General features: G+C 33.4%; 1 protein-coding gene across 5 annotated transcripts in view; it reads left to right on the plus strand.

Annotated features, from left to right (window-relative positions):
- Nucleotides 1-25,905, plus strand: part of LRBA (LPS responsive beige-like anchor protein) — a 755,692-nt gene that overhangs the window by 606,968 nt on the left and 122,819 nt on the right. For all 5 annotated transcript variants that reach the window (XM_081304745.1, XM_081304743.1, XM_081304747.1 and 2 more), the window contains exon 47: nt 12,776-12,928. In XM_081304745.1, coding sequence (XP_081160871.1) covers nt 12,776-12,928 — 153 coding nt within the window. The remainder of the gene's footprint in view (nt 1-12,775; nt 12,929-25,905) is intronic.

Below are 25,905 nucleotides of genomic sequence, written 5' to 3' on the forward strand. Positions count from 1 at the left end.
TGATTGAATCATTAATTATAGTGTTTATTTGTATTGTCTTATTGGAGTTTCTAGAAATAGAGAAATGAGAGTAGAGAAGGGATGACAAAATATGAGGATGGAGTAATGGAAACCATTTTTGAGTGGATTCTAAAGTAATCCTTGGTTTTTTAATATACATTCTCTAAAATGTTTTTGTAACATTTTACAAAAAAAATGAAATTCTGTGAGGTAGACAGAAATTTTAATTTTTTTCAGACAGAAAAAGTAAGAACATAACTTTGTAGTACTTCAATCTTTTTTGCAGAGGAGGAATTTGAATATCTTAGAATCCCTATTTTATTGAATTCTACCAACAATAATTTTACCAAAAAAAGTTATTCCTATAAATATAATTTAAATATGAATTCTCTTTTTTTTAAAGAAAGATTTCTTATTAGATGATATCAAAGCAGTCTTTGAATTCTAACATGATTTACCATTTTTCAAGTTTGGGGGATCATTTGTAATCTGTGCCACATTGGTGATCCCATTTTGGGTCTAACTTCTGAATGATGTGTTTTCTTCTGCCTAAAGAAACAACTCAAATCAATTCCCTAACTAGGCTTATCACTATCCAATAAAAATTAAGAGGTACAAATGTAAGCCACATACGTTATCTTAAATCTTGTCACATCTTAAAAAGACAACATAAATCATGAAATGAATTTTAATAATATTTTAAACTTAGTATGTCAAAATATTATTTTAATATGTAGTCAGTATAAAATTGTTTATTGATATTTTACATTTCCAGATCACAACTATGCAGACCAGCCTTATTTCAGGTATTCTGTAGCCACGTGTGGCTAGTGACTATTGTATTGGGCAGTACAGAGTTACAGAATTGTTTTGGAATCACAGGAAGGGATGGCTTTTCTGCTTATGGAAAGAATGCCTCATCCTCTTTGAGCAAGAGTGTTTCTGATGTGTACTTTATCTAATATGAACTGGCAAGTAGAAGCAATAATATGTAGTCTTGAGGACTGAAATAGAAAGTGTTGAAATTGGTTTGGAGAATCACCACTGTGACATTTTAAGATCCCCAGTAGAAAGTTGTGAAAATCGCCCAGGGGTAGGTAGAGTGCTTGCCTGGCACGTGCAAGACCCTGGGTTTGATTCCCAGCATTGCACAATAATAATGACAATTTATTATTATTATTATTATTATTATTATAAATGACATGAAATAAAATTCTCAATTGATTCTGTGTTTCAGATCTTAAAAATTCATTTAAATTTAGAAACTAAGGTTCAGCATAGATTACCATCTTTAGCCTTAACCTTGAATTATTATCACCAGATTTTGTGGAATAAATCATAGACATATAAATTGTAAATGAATTTCTCTAGACATTCACATCTAAATATGAGACAAATATTAAAGCTTTTTCTAGGCTGTTCATTGTCATGAATTTCTTTCCCCATCTCTTGAGGCATCTGTTTTCAGATACCCTCAGTGTCCATAAGCTCAGTCTAATAGGTCTTACTTGCTGCAGTGTAAACTCTTTAACTTCTTTCCTGTAAAAATGATTAATAATCAGGCTTAGAGAGTGGAAGGAGTCATAAATGTCATCTTGGTTCATTACTTTGGAAAGGAGGCAGTAGTAAATGGATCTAAAATGGAGATTATTGGAGAACCATATTTTTCCAGTAGCTGAGATTTATAGAATAATGTATTACTAAAACATAACCAAAGCTAAAGTAAAATGAGAGGTAAAAGAGGAATCCTGAGATAGCATTTGCTTACCTAAATATTTCAAAATTTACTTATATTTTTTTAAAAATTTAGTTTGTCCAGAGTCCGGCCCTAGTGGTGCTAGCGTACCAGATGTAATCCAACCTTTGCCTTCAGCATACTTTTTCACTAGGGGAGAATCTGGGAATAAACAAATCCCTGTGATGAATGCTGCTCTGTGGGCCCATTGCTATGGCATCTGAAATGAAGAGAAGAGAGAAAAAGAGGAAAGTCAAAACCAGTGATGAGGACCCTTATACTTTATTAAGGAGGTTGAACTTTATTCGGTTGGCAGAGGAAGAGAGACCTTGGTAGGGTTTGGAGTGAGGACAGATTTTGTGGTTTGTAAGAGACAACTGTGATTGGTATTGATACATGCACTATACTGTGGACAAGCTATTAAGGTAATTAGGTAAGAGGTGGTGGAGGTTTAAACTTGAAGCAGGCAACAGGGCTACAGAAATGTGGGGGAACCTTAGACGTATAGAGAGAAGAAGAGATTAAATTTGGCTTGGGTAGAAATGTAGAGAGCACAGAAGAAAGAGCACATTTTGTTAGGGCCAGATATTTAATTCCCTGTCTTCAGGCAGAAAATTTCCTGTAAGTGAATTAAAATCCCCCCAAACATGACGAATTCTTAGTCTTTATTGTTTATTCACTATATGTACTATACAGTAGAGAACATTTTTTGAAAGGGTAAGATAAACATTGTTTTTCTCATATCTCTAGATGAGAAAGACAGGTATACATGAAATGATTTTAAATATAAGTTAGATTGTGACGAGTACTATAATAAGATAAAAACATTTATCTTATTATAGTACTTGAAATTAATTTTAACTGGTAAAGGTAGGATCACAGTGACTTCATAGAGGGATGTGTGAGCTGTATCTTAAAGGATGCAAAATCCTTTTTTAAATTTGGGACACTAAATTAAAATTAACTAAACTCCCAAATTTCTGTCTCTAGCCCCTGTATTTCTTCTGATGTCTGACTCTGTCCTCACTATTTCCTTTTGAATACGTAAACATATCATAACTTTAACATGATCTTCATTCCTTCCAACCTGCTCTGCTCAGTCTTTCCCATGTTAGTAAATGGTTTCCTGTTTGAAATTATGAACTGGAATCCTTATTTTCAGACTTTACATAATCTACCCTTCTCCAAAATCCTATTACCTCTTGCATTCTTCTCTGTTGCCCTCTCTTCACTCACTTCTTAACCAAGCAGGGCCTCCTTGCTATCCTTTGCATACTCCAGGCATTTGTTCTTACTCTAGGACCTTTGCTTTTACTTTTACTTTCACCTGAAAACATTCCTCCAGATATCTTCTTGGATCCATTCTTCATTCTCTTCAGATCTTTACTCAGATGTCATCCTCTCAGTAAGGCCTTCTCCTCTGTCTTTCCTATATAAAATTACATTCCTCACCCCACATACTTTTACTTTCCAATTTCATTTTTCTTCTTGTCACTTGCCATCTGACATACGTTTACAGTTGTTGATTTATTTATTATGTTTTTATCAAAACTGAAACATGAGATCCATGAAATTTGGGAAGTGTTCTGCTCATTGGCTTATTCCTAGAGCTTAGAAAAATGCTTGAAACATCATAGGCATTAAAGTAAATACTTATTAAATTAAGATTTGATGAATTGAGAAGGAGTATTCTGAGCAAGGGAAATGACATGAACAAAGTCCAGAGAAAATACTTGGCACATCGAGGAATGCTTACTGATTTGCCAATCAGTCTATGTTCTTGAAGTGTAGTAAACACTGAAAAGGGGAGATACTGAAAGGCATTCAGGTCTGATTTAAAGACCTTTGGTAATAGTTTAAAGACATTTGGCTTAATTCTATAGGCCAGTTCAGCAAAAATTTTTGATAAGCAGTTAAGTGATATTTTTGGCGGTATAATCTTTGAGCTAAGCTCTGTCTTAGCTCCTCCACTCTACTGTTGTAGCCCAACAGGAGCTGAGAACAATACCTAGGCAAATGAAAGTGACTTCGTTCCAGTGAAACTCTACTTGCCAAAACAAGTATCAGGTCATATCTGGCCTTATTCACATATGTAAAATAAAATTAAATCCTAAAAGAGATTACTAAATAGTATTTTAAAGTAAACTACTGTGCAGCAATATTACATGAATTAATTTAAGCTATGAAAATTAACCCTTAAAGTTTTAATTGTACATAAATGTTAAATAATAATAATACAGAGTCAAAGTGATCGTAGAATAGTTTTATCTACCTTTTGTGGTTTGCCTTCCTCTGCTGTAAGTCAATGAGGAACCATTAAATATTTTTGAGTGGGAGTATGATATCAAAATTTCTATTATCAAAGAAAGAATTTTGGCAGAAATTTGAGAAACAGATACAGGGGGTAGACAAAAATGTTAGGAGACTCTTTTAGTTAGCTTTTTCACAGCTGTAACCAAAAGACCCGACAGGAACAATTTTAAGAGGAAAAGTTAATTTTAGAGTTTGCAGTTTCAGAGGTCCTAGTCCCTGTGTGGCCAACTTCATTGCTCAAGGCCTGAGGGCAATGGACAGAAAGGCATGGACAAGGAAGGCAGCTCAGGAAGCAGAGAGAAAGCTTCTCTCACCAGAGACAAAATATATACCCCAGAAGCATGCCCTCAAGTCCCATCTACTCCAGCCACACCCCACCTGCCTATAGTTAACACCCAGTTATTCACAGTCAGGGGATTGATGCACTGATTAGGTAAGGCTCTTATAACCCAGTCATTCCACATTTAAACCTTATTGCATTGTCTCACACATGAGTTTTTATGGGACACCTCATATCTAAATGATAACAGAGGCTATTACAGTTGGTTACAAGGGAAGATGGTAAGAGCCTCAACTAGTTAAGAAGCCAAGAGGTTGAATTCAAGAGACAATTAAAAGTCATTCTTCAGGATGTGCCATTTGGTTGACTGTAGGGACAGAAAATCATGAAGATTTTCTAAGAATATGTGTAAGAGTCTGAAAAAGATAGGTTGATAGTTGGAGAAGTAAGAGAGATAATTTGCTTAATATGGAATGGGGCTATTCATAACATCTTCCTGGAGATTGGGAGGTCTGTCCACATTGGACCTAGTAGCTTCAAGTCATATACTAAGAGTTGTTAATAATTCACTTTTCTACATTGATACAATTAGTACAGAATGAGTTCTTACTGTTAACTTTACACAATAGCCCATGTGGACATTCTATGTGTGGTTGTTTTGTATAATCCATTTAAATTCCTATTTTGGGGCTGGGGTTGTGGCTTAATGTAGAGCGCTCGCCTAGCACATGCAGGATGCTGGGTTTGATCCTCAGGACTGCATAAAAATAAAATAAAGGTATTGTGTCCAACTACAACTAAAATAAAATATTTAAAAATTCCTATTTTTATAATTAATTGTGTACTGTTAATGGTGAATGTAAAATTCATATTGTTATCAGATTAGCAGGGCAGTTAAATATATTCCATAGTTATCACTAAGTAAATATAATACAATTAAATCCTAAGAGATTACTAAATAATATTTTTAAATATACTATTGTGCTGTACTATTATGTGAATTAATTTTAGCTATAAAAGTTAACCCTTAAAGGTTTTAATTGTACATATATGTTAAATAATAATACAGAGTCGAAGTGGTCATCAAATAGTTTTATTTGTGTCTTGTGAGATTTGTAAAACATGAGACCTTTGACTTGCCCTCTACTACCTTTGAAATCCCAGGGGTCTGCAATCTGAAGATAAATTAGGTTCCATTTTCCCCCTAGCAGCACATCTTTTACATGGTAATACATTCCATGGATGCTGATAGCATCAGTGTTAGGCCCATTTATAAGGAAGTGTTTAGCTACAGTTAATAGAACTTCTTAATGAATTTTTAAAAGCCTTAAACCTTGATGGTATGATAATTTTATTTTCCTATTAAGAAATACTTTCATCATTAATACGTCCTAATATCAGACATGGTTTTAATTTAAAATTTTTTAAATGCTAAAAGAAAATAAAATCTTACCCTTGTTCAGACATTATTTGCACAGTGCTGGATTATGCAATCCTTCTATTCTCAATTCTTTCTTTCTTTTTACCTCCTCCTTCTGCTTCCCTCTGTTTCCTTGTATTTCTTTTTCGTTTTCTTTTTTTTTTTTTTTGACATACTCTTTCCATCAGACTCTCTCTCCTCTCACACTCACAATGAATGAGTGAGCTGAGTACACTCCCACTTTTACTGCAATTGTGTCTGTCCTTTGCTTCATACATAACTTCAACAGAGCTTGCATATGTGACGATACTCATAGTTTCCTGAATGATTATAATGTAGACCCAAGTAAGTTATGAATTTTTTTCTTGGCTGGTGATCTTATGATAATTTTTGCTCTATTAAAAAATGGGCCTAACACTGATTCTATCAGCATCCGTGGAACATATTACCATGTAAAAACACAATGTATTACTATGTAAAAGATATGCTTGGCATCTGTTCATTGTGTTCATAGATATTGATGTAGCCTGTTACCCCCCCCCTCATATTCATGTGTGTGTACACACACACACATACATACATACACACACACACACACACACACACACACACACATACATACACACACACACATTTTTAAACAACTTGTTCCAGAAAAAATTTAAAGTGGGAATTTTATATGTGCCTTCTCTTGTGGGCATTTCAGCTAACCTTTTCTTTGCATTATCTCTTCCCAAATTACCCTTTCCTTGAAGATTAGGGCCTAGAACAGCAAAAGACCCAAAGAAAATCTCCAGTGCAAACATGGAAATGAAAAATGTTTTGAAAGCAGGGGAGAACTATTTAGAGTACCATCAAATGAGACATGCTAAGTCCTATTGTGTTCTAATAAAAACTAGTGAATTTGTATAAAATCTGATGACGATTAGTAGGAATTATTGTCTTAAATATTTTTGTGGGCATTTTTATTTTTATAAGTAAATTTTATTAACTATTATTAGAATTGTGTTAAAGCTTTTATAACTGTGTATAATTCAGTGAATGACCTTTTTGCTTTAAGAATTTGGCCGATTGACCCTATAATTGGTACTTCTTATCACGGGTCATATTAATGATAATTATAACAATATCTTGTATGTATGTTGAATTCTGTTCTATCTCACATTAGCCTCCCAACATCCCTATGTTTTAGAAAAGATAATTGAGGTGAGTAGGGAGTCACAAAAATTAAATTAATTTAAGAACATATGACAGTAAATTGAGTAGTCTAGACTCAAACCCAATTATTATTTTTACTATATGAGATTGGAACAGATTATTATCTTTTGATTTGTAATCCATGATTTTTCTTTATATTAATGCATTAGAAATAACAGCTTTATGATTTCTAAAGTCATACAATATTTACTGGGCCTGTCTAGAAGGATTATAGATTTTTTATTCTCCAATTTTAAAAAGTATTGTTTTTCTTAGCACCTTACCTACTACAGAAAGAGACCCCCCCCCTCTTACCTACTAAATAAGGAAAAACTAAGTATGAACATCAATTTGAAAACTTTTAGATATGTAGTTCATATATAGTGACTATTATCAGTGCAATTCAGTGTACTTGACCTCTAGTCAATTTTTAAAATTTTTTTTTATTTGTGGATTAACAAAGTAAGAACTTACAAAGTTAAAATATATCAGGACATGAATATTATCTTTTATAACATACTGTTCATCTACTCTTTTTTGTTCATTAAGAAAGCTTATTCGTAATTTTTTTTTGACAAAGTATCTTTATTTATTTTTATGTGGTGCTGAGGATCGAACTCTAGTGCCTCCTCACTTGTGTGAGGCAGGCACTCTATCACTGAGCCATCGCCCCAGCCCCAGCCCCAGCCCCATTATTTATAAATTTTACCTTCATAAAAATGTGTCACTTTTTCCCAGTGGTGAATTATTGTATTACTTTTATATATAAAATTTTCCTTTCACATCTTTTTACCGTCATTGTTTCCAGAGAAGTATACTTGCTATCATACATATGTTAGTTACCTTGCTATTATATTTGAATTATCAGGATTTTATATTATATAGAGAAGAAAATATTAAAATTTTTCTCTGAAATAACACCTATTTCTATTTGGTTTCAATTAGCTTATTTCTTTAGGTTAATAGATTAGTATTTGGTATGTTTGCCCAGATACATTGAAGTGATGATTTTAGTTCAGTGGATAGGATTGGTAACTAATAACAGGAGAATCACAGGGCCTGGCTGCAAAGTCCTGTCATATCAGTGGGGGTCATACCTTAATGAAGAAAACTAAAGCATATGTGTGGTCACAACCAATCCTTGTCACTATTCCGTGAAAGCCTTGGGAATTTGTGATCAAAGCAATGGGCTTATCCTGAGCAGTGGAATACCCTCTGGTTGAACCCCTCAGATCTTTATTTTAGGAGACCATACACTGTATTTTTGACCATGTCACCTGCCTCTAAGACCCAGCTGCCTAATTAACCAATAGAGATTAAAATTATTGTCATCAAGACAGAAGAAAATGTGAATTGTGAATATATCTGTCTTCTGTCAATGTTGTTTACTTATCATTTTCCACTGATGTTTTAAAAAATTGCTGAACATGTGTTTTTTATCCAGAGCTGAAAGTTCTGTTGTGATGAATATAAAACATACTTCACTTTGTAAATGTGCATTAAAAGTATTAGAGAGACGTAATCTTTGACTGCGTTACTAAATTTCATCTGTCAAAGAAGATAATTTTGAACTGGAACGTTTGGTATTACATCAAGGAATGGTTCTTAGATGCTTTTAGGAATAAATTGAATTCTGCTGAAGAACGAATGTCACTGTCATCTATGGTAAAACTTGGGAAGTGTACATACATATTTCTTTTGTTAACATATTGGTGTTTCTGAATTGAGTTCAGCATGTTTATTGAATATTCAAAAGAGATTCAATTCCCATCAGCAGATTTGTTTATGCAGTATTTTCTTATAATGAGATTGCAGTATGTTTTAGTATATATACTCCCTTCTTTACTAATTTAATTATGCTTATTTGATGATGTCCTTTATACTACATGTAGAATCTTCATAATATTATGAAAAATTGTTAATTTGGGGGGAATGTTTATACTATTTTAAATTCATGTTTGTTTTTAAAGTTCCATATGAAAACATTTTTTTTTTCCTTATAGAATAAAAGGCTAAGGCTTTGCAGGCAATCCTTTAAGGCTGCCCACACCTTGACCCTATGTACTCCTCCAACTTTATCTTTCGTGCATGCCTATTTTCCTCTCTAAAACAATTGAATTGTTCTTCACTGATCATTAGAAACAAAATATATGCACACTTCAATCTCTCTCTTTTAAGAATTTCCCTTGTCAGGAATATTCTTGTTTTTCTTGTTTATTTATCAATGAGCTTGAATCTTGTTTTTCCATCATATTTATTCAGTGTATTTTTACTCAGTGCCCAGTGTGTGTCATTCACCATGGCTGGACTTGAGAGTTTAATGTTGATCATAGTACATCAAGTCCTCAGACTCATGGAGCCTTCAATTTAGAGTGAAATACAAACAAGACAATTACAGATTGAGGAGTTCTGTAGTAGGGAAATATGTATAGTGTTTCTTTCCCTGAACGTTCTCTGACCATCCCAACTTTTACACATTATGTTCTCTTTTGAACTCTCTTTAGAACTATTTGTTTCTACCACTTATTTTCTCTTGATAAGTGTATCATTTTGCTGTTTTTTTTATTAATCTAGATCTGTATTCTATAGAAGGAAAAACATCCTTCTGTTTTCCAAACCCGATCATAGTTCACTACAAAAAGGAAGAACTAAATAATTGATTACTGAAATAATGTGTTATATCACCTTTCATATATATATATATATATATATATATATATATATATATATGACTTAAATAATCAATTAAAAAGAACTTCTAATAAGTTTTATTCATTAACAAAAGGTAACATTTATATTCTATTTGTATTTTCTACCTATACTGAAGTCTTCCTACCATTTAGTTTTCTAAAAATACATTATCAGTTAATATATTAACTTAATCACTACTGAAATAGACATAATTTCATTTCCACCAATTCAAGTGTACAAGAAACCCTTATTCATATTAGGGTTGTGGAAGATTCATCTATAGACATTAGATTGAAGGGCAAAGACCTTCATTAATCAAGACTGGAATGAGAATTTAGGTTATGTGAATTCTTGAAAATTGAGCCTCACATTTTTAGTCTACCTTTTTATGAGTCATATCACCATTGTCTAAGATACAAGGTCTTTTGGAGGTGGGCAGCCCTCCCAATCCAAGTTTAGATTGGGAAATTGGTGGTGCCGGGGGATTTGCTCCACTAAGTGCAACCTGCATGTTATGTTAATTGGTTGCTGTAAAGGATACCTTTTTTTGGTATATTTTGATACATTTACTGTATGTCCTTGATTTTCAGTTGAAAAAAACTGAACTCCTGGTTTTAAAACTTGGGAAAAACTAGCACCTAAAATTTAGCTATTGTAATTGTTGTTTTAAATCTCAAGAGGATTATTTCACAGGAGCATGGTGGCTACAACAGAAGAAGGACCTCATTTTCTGATCAGGAGAGGGTGGAGGTGTTATTGAAATTGAAAGAATAAGTATTTACTTAGAACAAATGCTGCTTTTGATTTTGAATAAACATGGAAAGTCTATTTCTTATTTTTCATTGTAGAATAAGATCTGAGTAGTAACATTCCTCTTTAATAGCACAAGTATGAGAGGGCGAAAATAAGTTATTTTTGTAAAATCCCTCAAAATTTGAAATTTGTTGAATTTATTAGCAAATTAAGAGTAGAAAGTTATAAAATATCTTCTTCTCATTAGGGTAAATAATAATTACTGCATATTTTAAAAATTCCTTTTTGTACTTTATTCATAAAATAATTACTATATACATTATATGTAATGGGCTTATTTTCAGAATAGCCAATTATTTCCTTTGCATGAAAAAACTAAAGTTTACATTCAGTTTTTTTTTTTAAATCACTTGGAATATATGTTAACAACTCCTTTTAAAATGTTAAATGCTCGGGCTGGGGTTGTAGATCAGCAGTAGAGCGCTTGCCCACCATGTGTGAGGCACCACACATAAATAAATACAATAAAGATCCATTGAGGGCTGGGGATGTGGCTCAACTGGTAGCGTGCTCGCCTGGAGTGCGTGCGGCCCGGGTTCGATCCTCAGCACCACATACCAACAAAGATGTTGTGTCCGCCGAGAACTAAAAAATAAATATTAAAAATAAAATTCTCTTCTCTCTCTCTCTCTTTCTCTCTCTGTCTCTCTCTCTCTCTTTAAAAAAAAAAAAGATCCATTGACAACTAAAATACATATGTATATATATATTATATATAAATGTTAAATGTTATATGTACTATACAAGTAGAAACCAAGCTTATTTGATGATTAAGTACAGAGACTTTAGAGTTAGAGAAGTCTTGACCCAGGTTCTAAAATTACAATATATTATGCAACCTTGTGTAAGTTTTTGAACCTTAGTTTTTTGAGCATTAGTTCATTTTTAGAGTGGAGATGTACCTTGATTTGCAAAGTCATTGTGAGGATAAATGTGGAAGGGTTTGTTCAGAGTTCATTTTATCACCTGACTCATACCATGCAGTAAATGTTAGCTTTTACAAATTGGTGATGGCTTTTTGCTGCATAAAACAACATAAAGTATTTTTTCCCTTTTGCCAATTAGACTTTGAGTCATTTTTTTTTTTATTGTGGTCGTTCAAAACATTACATAGTTCTTAGTATATCATATTTCACAGTTTGATTCAAGTGGGTTATGAACTCCCATTTTTACCCCGTATACAGATTGCTTTATCACATCAGTTACACTTCCATTGATTTACATATTGCCATTCTAGTGTCTGATGTATTCTGCTGTCTATCCTATTCTCTACTATCCCCCGAGTCATTGTTTTTAAAGATGAGAATCTTAAAGGTTTTCTGTGAGCACTGTCTAATTTCATTTATGGTTAAGCTTTTAACAAGATTTTTCCTTTTTTAAAATCCAGTTTAAATGTTTTTCAAATCTAATCATCATGTGGATGTCAGACATTTGGAGGACAAGCTCATTTCTGCTCTGCTTAGTTGATTATTGTGATTGTAAACAAAAGATGTACAATTCAAAGCCGAGCAACATTTCACGTGGATGATGGAAGTGATAATAGCTTAATTCCTGCTGGATCTTTTTTCTCTGCTCTGGCAAGTTCATACTGACCTTGTCCAAAATCTGATGACCTCCCTATTTTACTCAACTATTTGGAAAGCCAGGCCTGCCATAGCTGGCCCTGAGGGGGTATCTGAAAGACCACTGAGCCACTGACCCATGTCAAGACTGGATTTCAAGTCTGATCTACGGGGCCTCTGAAATAGTTATATGTAGGCTTATTGCACACAAAAGCCTAACCAGCTGCATTTTTCTGCTTATTAAAGTGTATTTAAAATGTCATTATTAAAGTCTCATATTTAGTTTATTTACTTTCTTATGTATGTGGTTTTCTAGACTAATTATAAATTTTCATTTTTTTATCACAGTATTTTAAAACTAAATTTGAATGTTTTGAAATTTGAAGAAAGTATACTTAAAGCATGGTAAAAATGTAATAAATTATCTTTTTGGTAGATGAGGAGACTTAGGTAGTAGCATTTTCTGGCAAAAATTCTATGTATTTTATTAAAAACCTGGTTTAGGTTGATGTTACAGCATAGTAATCTCTCTTTATATCTTATAAAACTTCAGTTATTACTCATATATTGGATTTAAGAATTTTTGAGTTTATAAGCCATATAACATGGATATAGACTAGGAAGGTGTTATTCAAATTTGCTTGGATAGGATCTGTCTGTATGAAAAGAAAAAAAATTCTATATTTATTTTGTTCTTCTGCACAATAGTAAATGAATATCTAGTCAGTGTCCTACATTTTATAACATTGTCTTTTTTTACATAGGAGTTGATTCCTGAATTTTATTATCTCCCTGAGATGTTTGTCAACTTCAATAATTATAATCTTGGAGTGATGGATGATGGAACAGTAGTGTCTGATGTCGAACTTCCGCCTTGGGCCAAAACCTCAGAAGAGTTTGTTCGCATAAACAGATTGGTAAGATAGTAATCATCTACTCTGTCATGAGCGTATTCTCAAAGCATCTCTCAGGTGTTGGTGAATAATCATTAACCTTTGCTCTTCTGTACAAAGCTGTAGTTGATAGGGATAACTGAAAATGGCATAAAGGTTCACTAACCGCCATATACATTTATAAAATTTTATTGGATTGAAAGGTATGGTGGTTTTTTAATTCCTTTATGCAGAGTTAGGTTACTTTCATTTACATATGACAGTTTAAAATTATAAGTGAAAGTTATAAGTGAAACTAGAATTATTGGCTTTTTCAAATATGGATTTGTCTTACCAAGAAAGCCACGAAATTTTGTGTGCCAGTTGGAAGGCTATTGAACATTTTGGTGACAGAAACAACATTTTCAAATTATATTCTGTATCTACGTGTTGAAGGAAATCTTCACATTATACTTAGAATATGGAAACTTAAAAACTTAAAAGCATTGTACTCAGTGTTGTTATACCTCTTTCGTGTCCTTTGTAATTTCCTGTGTTATATGGATTCTGTATTGTTTATGAGGAAGTATGATGACTTTTAATTTATAATCAAGCAAAGAAATTATTGTATTTTGGCTTTCTAGGTGGCATTCCTTACCTTTTATACCAACAATTTCATTTTTACCTTCCATATCTTAATTATAATCCCATTATTATTGAAATTTCACATTTTATACATATTGGAAGCAATGCAGGGGGTGTGGAAAGAAAATAGGCTTTGTAATTAGGCTGGGTTTCCAAGTTATGAATCATATTTTTTATTATGGTACCCTGGGCAGTTTCACCTCTGAGCCATAATTTCCTCATTTGTAATTTCAAAATTATAAGATTGTAATTTTGCATGTAAATTTGTAATTTTGTATGTACCTAGAACATTCTGTGATATATAGTAGATGCTCATAAAATAGTATATAATATTATTGTGTATACACCAGTAAAATGTTTTTTGATATTGGTTGGATAGCATCTGTTTATCCTATTATGAGGCACGTAGCGTTTTCCTTTTATCATAAACTTTTTGGAAAATTCTAAGTTATTATAATTAATTGAGAACCCAAGACAGCATTTTACTCTGAAAGATTTAGAAGGATATACCAAACTTTTAAATGTGATGGTTGCCTATGGTTGTGTGCCTCTCCCAGAAGTATACACAAGTGAAAAGAAGATGTATTTATATTATGACCTTTTTTTCTTTTAGTAGTTGTTCTCTCTTTAGAAAAAAAAAATTGTAGTTATAGATAGGAAGCGTGCCCTTATTGTATTTGATCATTTTTAGGTGGTGCTGAGGATCCAACCCAGTGCCTCACATGTGCTAGGCAAGTGCTCTGCCACTGAACTATAGCCCTAGCCCCTAGTGATTGTTCTTTTAAAATAGATTTATTGTTGTTATTTTTAGATATATATGACAGTAGAGTATCTTCTGACATACATACATGGTAAAATAGATTTATTGAGATATAATTTTCATGCCATAAAACTCAACTTTTAAAAGGTATTATTTATTCCAATTTAATACATTCCTGCAGTTGTGTATCCATCACTACTATCCAGCTTTAGAACACTCAGACCACAAGTTTTGTTGTGCTACTTTGTAGTCAGCCTCTGCTCCCACTCCTAGCCCAGGTAACCATTGATTTTCTCTATAGTTTTGCTTTGCTTTTCTAGGAATTTTATATTAATTGTATCATACAACATGCCCTTTTGTGCGTGGCTTGTTTCTCTTATCACAATGTTTTTGAGATTCATCCACCTTAGTTCATAAAGCAGCAGTTCCTTTCCTTCTATTGCTGCATGGTACTTCATTGTACCACATTTTGAACCTCATAGATATATCACATTTTGTTTCTCTTTTTACCGTTAATGGACTTTTTTTTTTCTCAGTGTGGGGTATTGTGAGTGTTTGCATATAAATCTTAGCATCAGTATCTGTTTTTATTTCTGGTGGAGTGAAATTCCTAGGTTACATGATAAGAATATGTTCACTTTATATACGATTTTGTATTCCCACCAACAATGTACGAAGGTCTAGGTTTTCCAAAGTCCTTCCCAAGACTTCGTATTTTTAGCCTTATTTATTTTAGTCATTCTAATAGCTATCTCATTGTTATTTTATTTATACAACTTTAATGACTAATAATATTGGTCTTTTTTTATAGGCTTATTTGCGAGTCATATATGTTCTTTGGTAAATTATCTGTTCAGATCTCTTGCCTGTTTTTAAATTGGACTGTTTCCTTTTATTATTATAAGAGATCTTTATATGTTCTCCAACATAGTCCTCTATCCAAAATAGGTTTTGCAAATATTTTTCTACTAGTTTATGGCATCTTTTCATTTTTTTAATGGTGTCTTTTGAATCAGCATTAAAATCAGCATTAAAAAAAAAAAGTCTTAGGGGACCAGAGATGTAGCTCAGTGGTAGAGCACTAACCTAATATTCATGCAGCCCTGGATTCAGTCCCTATCATGGCAAAAATATATATATTAGACATAAAATAATGTTTACATAATAATGTATGAAAAAAGAAAGTATCCTCCCCATTCTTAAGAATATTTAAAAAAACATACTGATTATCTTATTATTAAAATACAGTTTAAATTCTAGGTCTCAGACTGGGGATGTAGCTCAGTGATTGGAAGCTAGCATAACATGCATGAAGCCCTGGTTTTGATCTCCAGCACATCTAAAAAAATTAAATAAAATGAAAGTTTAAGTTTCAAGAGAACTAACTCTATTAATCATTACCATGATTAGTATTATAAAAAGTACAACAAGAATTGGTGGTGTGTTTGCTTCACTTAAAAAAATCTGAAAAGCAGAAACATTTGAATGAGTTACAATTAAAAATTTTCATCGATCTTTTGACAATTAAAATTTAATTGTGTATATTGAGGTAAGCCACTTTCCTGACAGTATCACCCCCCTCTGCTCCACTGCCCTCAACTCGGAAAAACTAGGTCTTTTTGAAACAGGTTTCTTGAGGTACCAAGGAAACAACTGCAGCTTACCCAATTGTTTTCCAATCAGATTTGGGTTTTGGCTACCCATGCTCTAAACTCAGACATGACTTTGAACTTATATACAAAATAGTATTCTATGAAATGAACTACCTGTTTATTATCACTCATTATTGTTTACTTACCTAATTTTGCCAGAGATTTTTATTCCAGGAAGTTTCATAGATGCCTTTATACGTTAGGTTCCAAATTACCTTGCATTCTGAAACAGAACTGATTAAATTCACTGCAAATCAAATGCATTTGTAGTTTGGAATTGTATATTTATATCTCTGATCATTTGCATTCATAATTAGGAAAGGTATCAATTTTATATATGTGTGTGTCCTCATGAAAGAATTTAATCATTCAAAAATGTTTGTTATTCACTTATGATGAACAAAGCTTTCCCACAGTACAGTTCATATTGATGCATTTTATAATTTCCTATTAACTTTCTATCAGTGACTAAATTGTTATTTTATGTATCTGTTAGCATGTTATCACATAAGGGTTTTATCTCCCTCCTCTTTTTGCTTTCCCTCTTCAGTTCCACAGATTTTATGCAATGATTGTAGCTCATGAAATGCATACTACTTTGATCTGTGACCTTTTTGTGGTGCTAATCGGGTTCCTGATATCATTATACCTTACTCATTAATCATATTTCCTGCAGCCCGTCAGGCAGCCAGACAGCACAAGTCCCTGTTTTCAGCCCTCTGTTGGCAGGTTTCTGCTTTTCCAGATTATTACAGACGATACTTTGGCTTCTCATAGCCAGAGCCACATCAAGCTGTGTGTTACAATTAAAGTCAGATGGTCCTCAGGTTGAACAGGGATATAGTGTTGCAGCTGTCTCTCTTCCTGGAACAAACCAGCACTAAGAACAGATGATCTATAGGACAGTGAATAATAACAGATTGCACAACACTTGGCTGGTAGAAGGGAAGCACAGAATTAATTAACTGACACACTTAATTTAAGATACTCAGCATATCTTTTTAAAGTGTTTGGTTGCCTAAATATTAATTCAAGATGATAGGACATTTTTAGGAGCATGATTCCATGGATCAACTAGTAGTGTTACATTTTCAATTTGTATTAGAGGTATATAACTACCATCTTACCTAACCGTTTTCATCCCCAGAGCTTTCTGTAAATGAAGTTCTAAATGTAGCATTGACAGATTGGCTAAGTGATGGACCCATGAACAGAAAATACAATCTTACGTATTTTAGAAGGAAAACTTACCTAAGTTTGATTAGTCTTTAAAACAAATAAATATATTCTCTTTGTTCTGAACAGTTGAAGTCAGAGTAAAATTAAGGCAGTTTTAATTATATTCCTGAGATTGGTCTGTGTTATCTGAATGGGGGTGGGGAGACATCTTTATTCCAAATACTACTTTAGAAATATAAATAAGAAACAGACTTTAATACTTTAAAGTAATATAAACATGTATGAGTTCAGAATGCTCATCAGTTATCTCTAATGATATAATGTCAGTGTTATGGACCTGTATTAAATTGCCTCTTATAACCCTGAAGTTTTAAGTAAGAGACCAAAAAAATCACACTGAGCAATAGGACTATTGCTAAAGTTTTCAAAGTGGACCATTTTGTTTTAGTCAAAATATACATAATTTATTCAAATTATAACAACACTAATTCATTCATTTACTGTGCACCTATCCATGACTCAGTACTATTAGACTCGGTGAATAAAATGGATGATATGGCTACTCTTTGGATATTACCTCCTTTTAGATGCCTGTTGAAATAGAGAGCTTCTCCTGGCTGAGGGGTAGCAGGAACCCAGGAAGGGAGTGATCTTCCCGAGGTTACCACTTAGAATCACATTACTTTCCTGTATCTTCTCTCTTGCATTATGGTGACACAGTCACTTGATGGAGAAAGTAAAGTAAAATAAAATGAGTATGTTATCTCCTTTCCATTATCATCAGAGGATATATGGACAAATTAAAATTGATGTGATCTTTTTATAGGATTATAGTATTATTTTTCCTATCCATTGTTAAACCTATTCAGCTTAAACGTTCATAGATATTATGTCTCAGAATGAATTAGGTCAGTCTTTTATAACTTTTACTTTTGAATAGAAGTACACAATTCTCAAGTGATAATGCCACAGTTGAGAATCATGTATCCCTAATGAAAAAGTGTGGGTAAATGGCATATAAAAACCTTTCTTCCAGGCAACACATTTTATCTTTCTTAGACTTGAATTGCCAGAAGTTAACATGCTTTTTGTTTTTCATATTGTTCCTTTTCTAGTTTCCTTTCCATTGTCCACATTAATGATGATATAAAGAATGTAGATAGCCGTGGTGCTGCAGTGGGTAACCGAATTTCTCAACCAGGAATCTCACCCTTCTGTCCCCTTTCCCTCCCCCAGTGCAGTAGTCAGGTCTGAATCCCTGGGGAATGTGGGCAGAAGTGTATGCAGTTTGAAAAACATAGAAAATGACTATTGTTTGGTCCTGACATGTAATTACTGTACAATGTTTAGTTTAAAACAGGAGGATGCCTAAATAAGTGGAAAAAAAGATGTAACATGTTGATAGATTGTTAATTCTCCCTAAAGATATTTATAAATTCAACATAAAAACAAATCCAAGTATCATCAGATGTGGTTTTGTTTTGACAGAACATGACAAACTGATTCTGAAGCAGAGGGCCAACAGAGCCAAAATCCTAAGAACAAGAACAGGTTTCAGAGGGACTTGCTTTATCAGATATCAAGAATTATTGTAATGCTATAATAATTAGTACAATTTAGAAGTAACAGACTAAGGGAAGTGAATTTTAAAAATCTACAGATTGACCAGGACATATAAAGTAACTTCATCTATTATAGAGCTGGTATTACCCATGTGAGGGGAAAGGAAGGACTTTTCAAATTGTACTGAGATAGTTAGTAATTTTCTAGGGCTGCTGTAGCAGTAGAAATTTACTATCTTATAGTTTTGGAGGCTGCAATTCCAAAATCAAGGTTCAGCAGGGTTTGTTCCTTCTGGAGGCTGTGAGGGAAGGATCTGTTCCAGAATCTCTTGGCTGTGTTCTCCTTGTGTTGTCTACATCATCTTGCCTCTATGCATGTTAGTCTGTGTGCCCAAATTCTCTTTTTATAAGCACCCCAGTTATATTGGATTAAGGACCTAAAAATATGAATTTTATGGGGGACGCAATTCAACTTTTGACTGGTTTTTGGATGTTAAACCAAGCTTGCATTCCTTGAGCATATCACACTTGGATGGTGTAATTATTTTGATACGTTCTAGATTTTTTTGTTGTTACTATTTTCCTGAAGAATTGCTACTTTGAGGATTTTTGCATCTGTATTCATGAGGTATCTTGGTATGTAGTTTTCTTTTCTTGTGATGTCTTTGACTTTATTGTCAGAGTAAAACTAGTTTCAGAGGATGAGATAAAGCAATGTTTCCTCTTCCTCTTCTTTCTGAGAGAATTTGTGAACAGTTGACATTATTCTTAATATTTGGTGGAATTTATCATCAACACCCTTTGGGCATGGACTTTTCTTTGTGAGAAGACCTCAGATTACCAATTCAATTTCTTTCTTTCTTTCTTTCTTTCTTTCTTTCTTTCTTTCTTTCTTTCTTTCTTTCTTTCTTGAGAGAGAGAAGAGAGAGAGAGAGAAGAGAGAGAGAGAATGTTTTAATATTTATTTTTTAGTTTTCGGTGGACACAACATTTTATTTTTATGTGGTGCTGAGGATCGAACCCAGCACCCCACACATGCCAGGCGAGCATGCTACTGCTTGAGCCACATCCCCAGCCCTACCAATTCAATTTCTTTAATTATTGTATGTCTACTCAGATTTCCCCTCCTCCTCCTCCTCCTCCCCTCCCCTCCTCCTCCTCCTCTTTCTTCTTCTTCCTTCTTCCTCCTCTTCCTCCTTCTTCTTTCTTTCTTCCTTCTTTCTTTCTTCTTTCTTCTTCTTCTTCTTCCTTCTCTCTTTCCTCCTCCTCCTCCTCCTCCTCCTTCTTTCTTCCTTCTTGCTCCTTCTTTCTTTTTCCTTCTTCTTCACCAGGGGTGGAACTCACAAGCCCTAAAACACTGAGCCACATCTCCAGCCCTTTTTTATATTTTATTTAGAGACAGGGTCTCACTGAATTGCTTAGCGCCTCGCTTTTGCTGAAGCTGGCTTTGAACTTTCTATCCTCCTGCCTCAGACTCCGGAGCTGCTGGGATGACAAGCGAGTGCCACCATGCCTGGCCAGATTTTCTCTTTTTCTTGAATCAGTTTCAGTAATTTGTGTCTCTTTTGCAATTTGTTTGTATAGTCTAAGTTGTCTAGTTTACTAATATGAAATTGTTCATAATATGCTTTATTATTATTTTAATTTATCTAACATTTTTATTTGAATATTGTTTGTTGGCTTTCATTCACCTTAGAATGTTTTCTGTTATTTCTGGTGATTTTGTTTCTTGACTAATCATTATTTAGATATATTTTGCTTAGTTTCCAGATATTTGGGAATTTTCCAAATTTCTTTGTTTTTTTATTTCTATTTTCAATTTCATTGTGATTGAAGAATCTACCCTGTATGAGTTTTGGTTGTTTAAAATGTCCTGAGACATGTTATGTGACCTACCATATGGTTTAGATTGAAAAATTCTCCATATGCTCTTAAAAAGAATGGGTACACTGATATTATTGACTCTTTTATGAATGTCAGTTAATCAAGTTGGTTTATTGTGTTTAGGAACTTCTATATCTTTGCCAATTTTCTGTTTAATTTCATCCATTTTTGCTAATGGGATATTGGAGTTTCCAAGTATTGTCAATTATGTCATTTTTTGTTTTATATAATTTTGGGCTCTGTATTAAGTGTGTGTAATTGTTCCCTGTGGTTTTTGTAACAAATGACCACTAATATTCGGTGGCTTACAACAACAAAAATTTATTCGTCATTGTTTCAGAGGCTAGAAATCTGTAATCAGTATCATATTCCCTCTAGCAAATACCTGCTGCTGACTTCACACTCTCTTCTTTCTAGTCAAATCTATATCTCCCCCTCCTGCCAGCTCCCATCTTATAAGGATACTTGTGATTACATTTAGGCTCCTTCCTGATTATCCAGGAGAATCTTACAATCTTAAGATCCACAGCTAAACACATTGCAAAGTCCCCTTTCCCATATAAGGTCACATTTACAGGTTCCAGGTATTATAACCTGATGACTTCCTGATTTTGGAGGGTGTCATTTTTCAACCAACCATAGTGAATATATGCTCATAATTGTCCTGTTTTTCTAGTGAATAAATTTTTTGTCATAAATTGTTTCCTTTTTTCCTATTGATTTCATTGTCTGTGTTGCCAGATATTATGGAGCCACTCTTGTCTTTATGGTTACTGTTTAAATCGTATTCTTTGCTCCATTCTTTTATTTTCAGTGTATTTTGGCTTTATAACTGAAGTGTGTCTTTTGTAAACAGCATATTGTTAGATCATGTTATGTATCCAGACTGATATTCTCTGCTATTTGATGAAATGTTTACTCCATCCACATTTAATGTTACCATTGATATGGTCAGATTCACGTGTTCCATTTTGCTAGTTATTTTTTTAGTATTGAGTCTTTCTGTTTATTCCTCCTTCTTTTGTATTAAGTGTATATTTCTGGTCTATAAATTATTTTACTTAAAACTTTTTTTAACTATTTTCTTTGTGATGGCTCCTAGGACAACAATATGAATCCTAAATTATTACAGTCTACTTTGGATTAATATTAACTTAGTTCCAGTAAAATATAGTGACTTTGCTCTGATTCAGCTCCACCCCTCCCCTAACTTTGTATTGTTATTTTCATACATATTACATCTATGTACTCACTATAGTTTTATATGTACTGCTTTATATAATATTACATATAAAATTACTAAAGAATTTAAGAGAAGAGGGCTGGGGATATAGCTCAATTGGTAGAGTACTTGCCTTGCATGCACCAGGCCCTGGGTTCAATCCCCAGCACCCCCCCCCAAAAAAAAAAAGAATTTAAGAGAAGAAAGGAGGAAAAATACCTGTTAACTTTGTTTACTACTTTTACTTTGATGGGAATATTCTAAAATGAATAAAAGAGTGCCTCAGACATTCAGTATCATCTACCCCATAAATTACAGGATAATCCTCATATATTGAAAGTTCCATAGGCTACATTTCTGGGCTTACAAGTGTGCCCACCACCCCTGGCTCACCATTTCCCTTTAAATGAGTCTTTTTATGAAATATATTGCACAGAGAATTCTCAGCTTACATTCTGACACTCAATTTCTGGACACTCATAGTTGTATGTTCATTCATGTGTTTCCTATGGTGCCTTGAAAAGTTACCGAGATGCATAGAATTTTTTGTTCTTCAGCTAAAATGACCCATGTTCCTCTGCTTACTTTTAGCTTTTTATCAGTATTCAGAGTCAGCTTCTGTGTAAGCTGTCACTTTTCTCTGTCTGGGGTTTCCACCTTCTCTTGATCTTTCATGTTACTTAGTACATACATGGCAAGTTTACAAGTCTGAGACATGGCCCTGCCTCACCATTGAAGTTCATAAAACGTAGTACTTGTTTTCCTCCTAACCTTTGGTTTCTTTGAATTTGGTTTTATTCTGGTTCTCTGAACACTTGAAATCTGAGCTTTGAATAAATGAGATATAAACCATAGTTTTGTTTAGTGACACATTATTGTGCACTGTATAAGTGAAATGAAATGTTTTTTTATATTTTTATTAATGCATTACGGTTATACGTAATAGCAGAGTTCATTTTGACATAATCATACATGCATGGAATGTAATTTGCTCCATTTCAGTTCCTAGTGTGTCCTCTTTTTCTCCCACTTCTCCTTCTCCCTGTTCCTCTTCCTCTATTCTTCTGGTTTACATTCTATTTATTTTTTTAATTGGTGCTTTATAGGTATACCTAAAGGTGGAATTTACTGTGACATATTTATATGTACATAGCATAATTTGGCCAGTTCTGCCTGCAGTTCCTCCCTTTTCCTGTTTCTCCTCCTCTCCCCACAATCCTCTTCCTCTATGCCATTGATCTCCCTTTTTATTCATCATTAAAAAATATTCAAATCCATTGTTTATTCTGGAGTAATTTCTACATCTTCCTACCATATTATCACTTAATATTCCTGAAAATATTGACATTAAATAGTAACTAAACCTTTTTTTTTTTTTTTTGCAGTGTTAGGCAAGCATTTTATCACTGAGCTCCATACACAACCCCAATGAAAACATTTTTTAAATTTGGAAAGAAAAACATAAAATTCTATTATATCCATTATATCCATGTATATTTCATCTATATAATTGAAAGGGTTGTATGATAACGATTGCTCTCCCCATAGTTTCCAGCCTCAATGATAGCACCAGAAGTGTGGGGGATGCCAGCTTTCTTCTTCTTGCTGATGCAGTAACCATCATGGCTGTGCTTCTTGCTTCTAGCCAGAGTTACTCCTCATGCTTTTCTTAAGCACAACAGTGCCTGCCGCATTTATTCCTTCTCATTGCAGTATAAGCCTGCCCTACTCCTCTTTTAACAAAACGATATCCTAACACTCATAACTTTATCCTTCTTACTACTGCTCCCTCAAAAAAACAAAATAATTCAAAAACCTGAAACAGCCTTTCTCAAAAGACTCATCTTCCTTGAAATCTTTGAGAAATGCCCCTGTATCCTATGGCCTTTCCACCAATCCATTCTCAATCTGATTTTGTATCCATGTGAATTATTGGCTGTTATTCTCCTTACCCAGTAGACCTCTGTGCTTGTTTTGTATGTACAGAATCCTGGTTTCCAGTGTAAACTATATCCTTCACAGCAATGTGGTGCACAGAAAACAATTTGCATCAGAATTTCCTGAAGTACATTAATTCACTTATTCAACAAATATTTATTGAATACCTATCCTATACTATCCTAGTGAATAAAGTCTTGATCAGGGAAAATAGAGATAAAAATCCACCCTACATTCAGAACAGTAAAGAAAAAGATGGACTTATAATAAATAGTATTGGTTAGCCATATAGAAAAAATAGCCTTAGATCTGTTTCTCATACTAGCAACCAAGTGATTAAATACCTAAATGTGAAAAAGTTCAACAAATGCTAGAACACCATCTTAGTGACTTTTTGTATAATCTGGGAGTAGAAAAACTTTCCCAACTATTATTCAAAATCTAAAAGTCATTGAAGAAAGGACTGATCTTTTAGATTACATATGAATAAGTAACTTGGGAAAACGTATCAAAAGGAAAGTCAAAAGATAAATGACAAACCAATTTAAAAATATTTAGAATTTAAAATTTAGGAAAAATTTACGTAAATCAGAACATTCATATAGTATACTTTATTTATGAAGAACTCCTAAAATTTGTAAATAAATAAACCCAACAATCTAACAGAAATAGGGGCAATAGTTCACTAATTCACTGAAAATAAATGTCACCATTCTTTAAGTATAGAAAAAATATGCAACTTCACTCATAATAAAGGAAATATAAAATACACTAAAATCACATCTTTACCTTTTAGACTGGCAAAATTTCAAAAATTTACCTAAATACTCTTGATGAGGCGGTAGGAAAGGAGACATTTTCCTACACTGCTGATGGAAATGTAAAATGTTCAAAGACCAAAGCACAAATGGCATATTCACAGTTGAATCTGTTTCTTTTATAGTTTTGATATAATTTTAATAGCTTTGAATAGATTTGATATATTAAATGTTTTGATATAAATTTAAAATAGAATTTAAAAGGGGGGACAATTAAATTCCTAAAGTGAGGAGACATTGAAATAAACGACTTTTGTCAAGTTGATGGCATAATTGCACAGAGAACAGTTATTTCAATAACTTTGAAATGCAGTGTTTTGACCGTGTTCCTTGTAGGGCATGCTCTAATAAGAACCAGAAGAAATTTTAATCTTGTCCTGATTTTATTTTCTAGGTAATTTTGGTATAGTCTTTTGAAACTATTCAGTGTATTATAGATTAGGCAAACAAGTGAATGAATGTGTTAATGTCATCAAACTCAGCATTTTCAATATAAGAGGTGTAAGTATAAAATCTGTAAAAACCAAAAAAATCGCAAAGCGGTCTGACAGTGGCAACATTTTTACACCTGAAACTTGATTATTTTCATGTACCAATTTGTTGATGAATATTTTTATTATCTTGCAAAAAACAAACTTGGAAGTGGCATCAAAATGATTTAGCATGAGGAATTTAACTGTTAAGGAATCATTTCTTCTTTCTCACCCGCAGTTTCTCTCTAAGCCAAACTGTGTGGGGATCCAAATGTAAGCAAAAAATCACTTTATAATAACATTGATTTAGAATACAAGGGAGCGTTGGATAATCTTAATTCATTAAGCAGTGTTTATTCAGTGTTTACACTCTTAGGTTCTGGGGATATAAAGGCCATAAAACAGACAAGCTCTCTGCCCTTGTGAAATGACATGTAAATTCCAAGGACTATTTTTTTTTTTTTTTGAGTTGGAGGTTCTCACTATGTTGCCAGGCTGGCCCTGAACTCCTAGGCTTATACCATCCTTCTGCCTTAGTCTCCTGAGTGGCTCGGAGTACATGTGTGTGCCCTGTGCCTGGCTACAAACTTCAGAGGAACATAATGGCCTTGTTAGCCTGAAGCTTCTGTTTCTAGTACACTCATGCAATGTCTGCTACGTAAATCAGAACATTCATATTTATGTGGTGGTGCACCCTGTTTTCTAGGGCCATTGAGGACACACTGCCACATTTACTTTCTAGGCTTCCCTTGCCTCCATGTTGACTGCCCCCCTTTGGTTAAGCTTTTCTTTAAATAGGGCATGATAGTCTTAAAACACATTCATTAAAAACTCACTCCAAAGACTATGACTGGAATTTGGATATTCTTCCCAGATTATTACTTGGAAT

Source organism: Spermophilus citellus, assembly GCF_964194105.1.
Source record: "Spermophilus citellus genome assembly, chromosome: 8".
Taxonomy (NCBI): domain Eukaryota; kingdom Metazoa; phylum Chordata; class Mammalia; order Rodentia; family Sciuridae; genus Spermophilus; species Spermophilus citellus.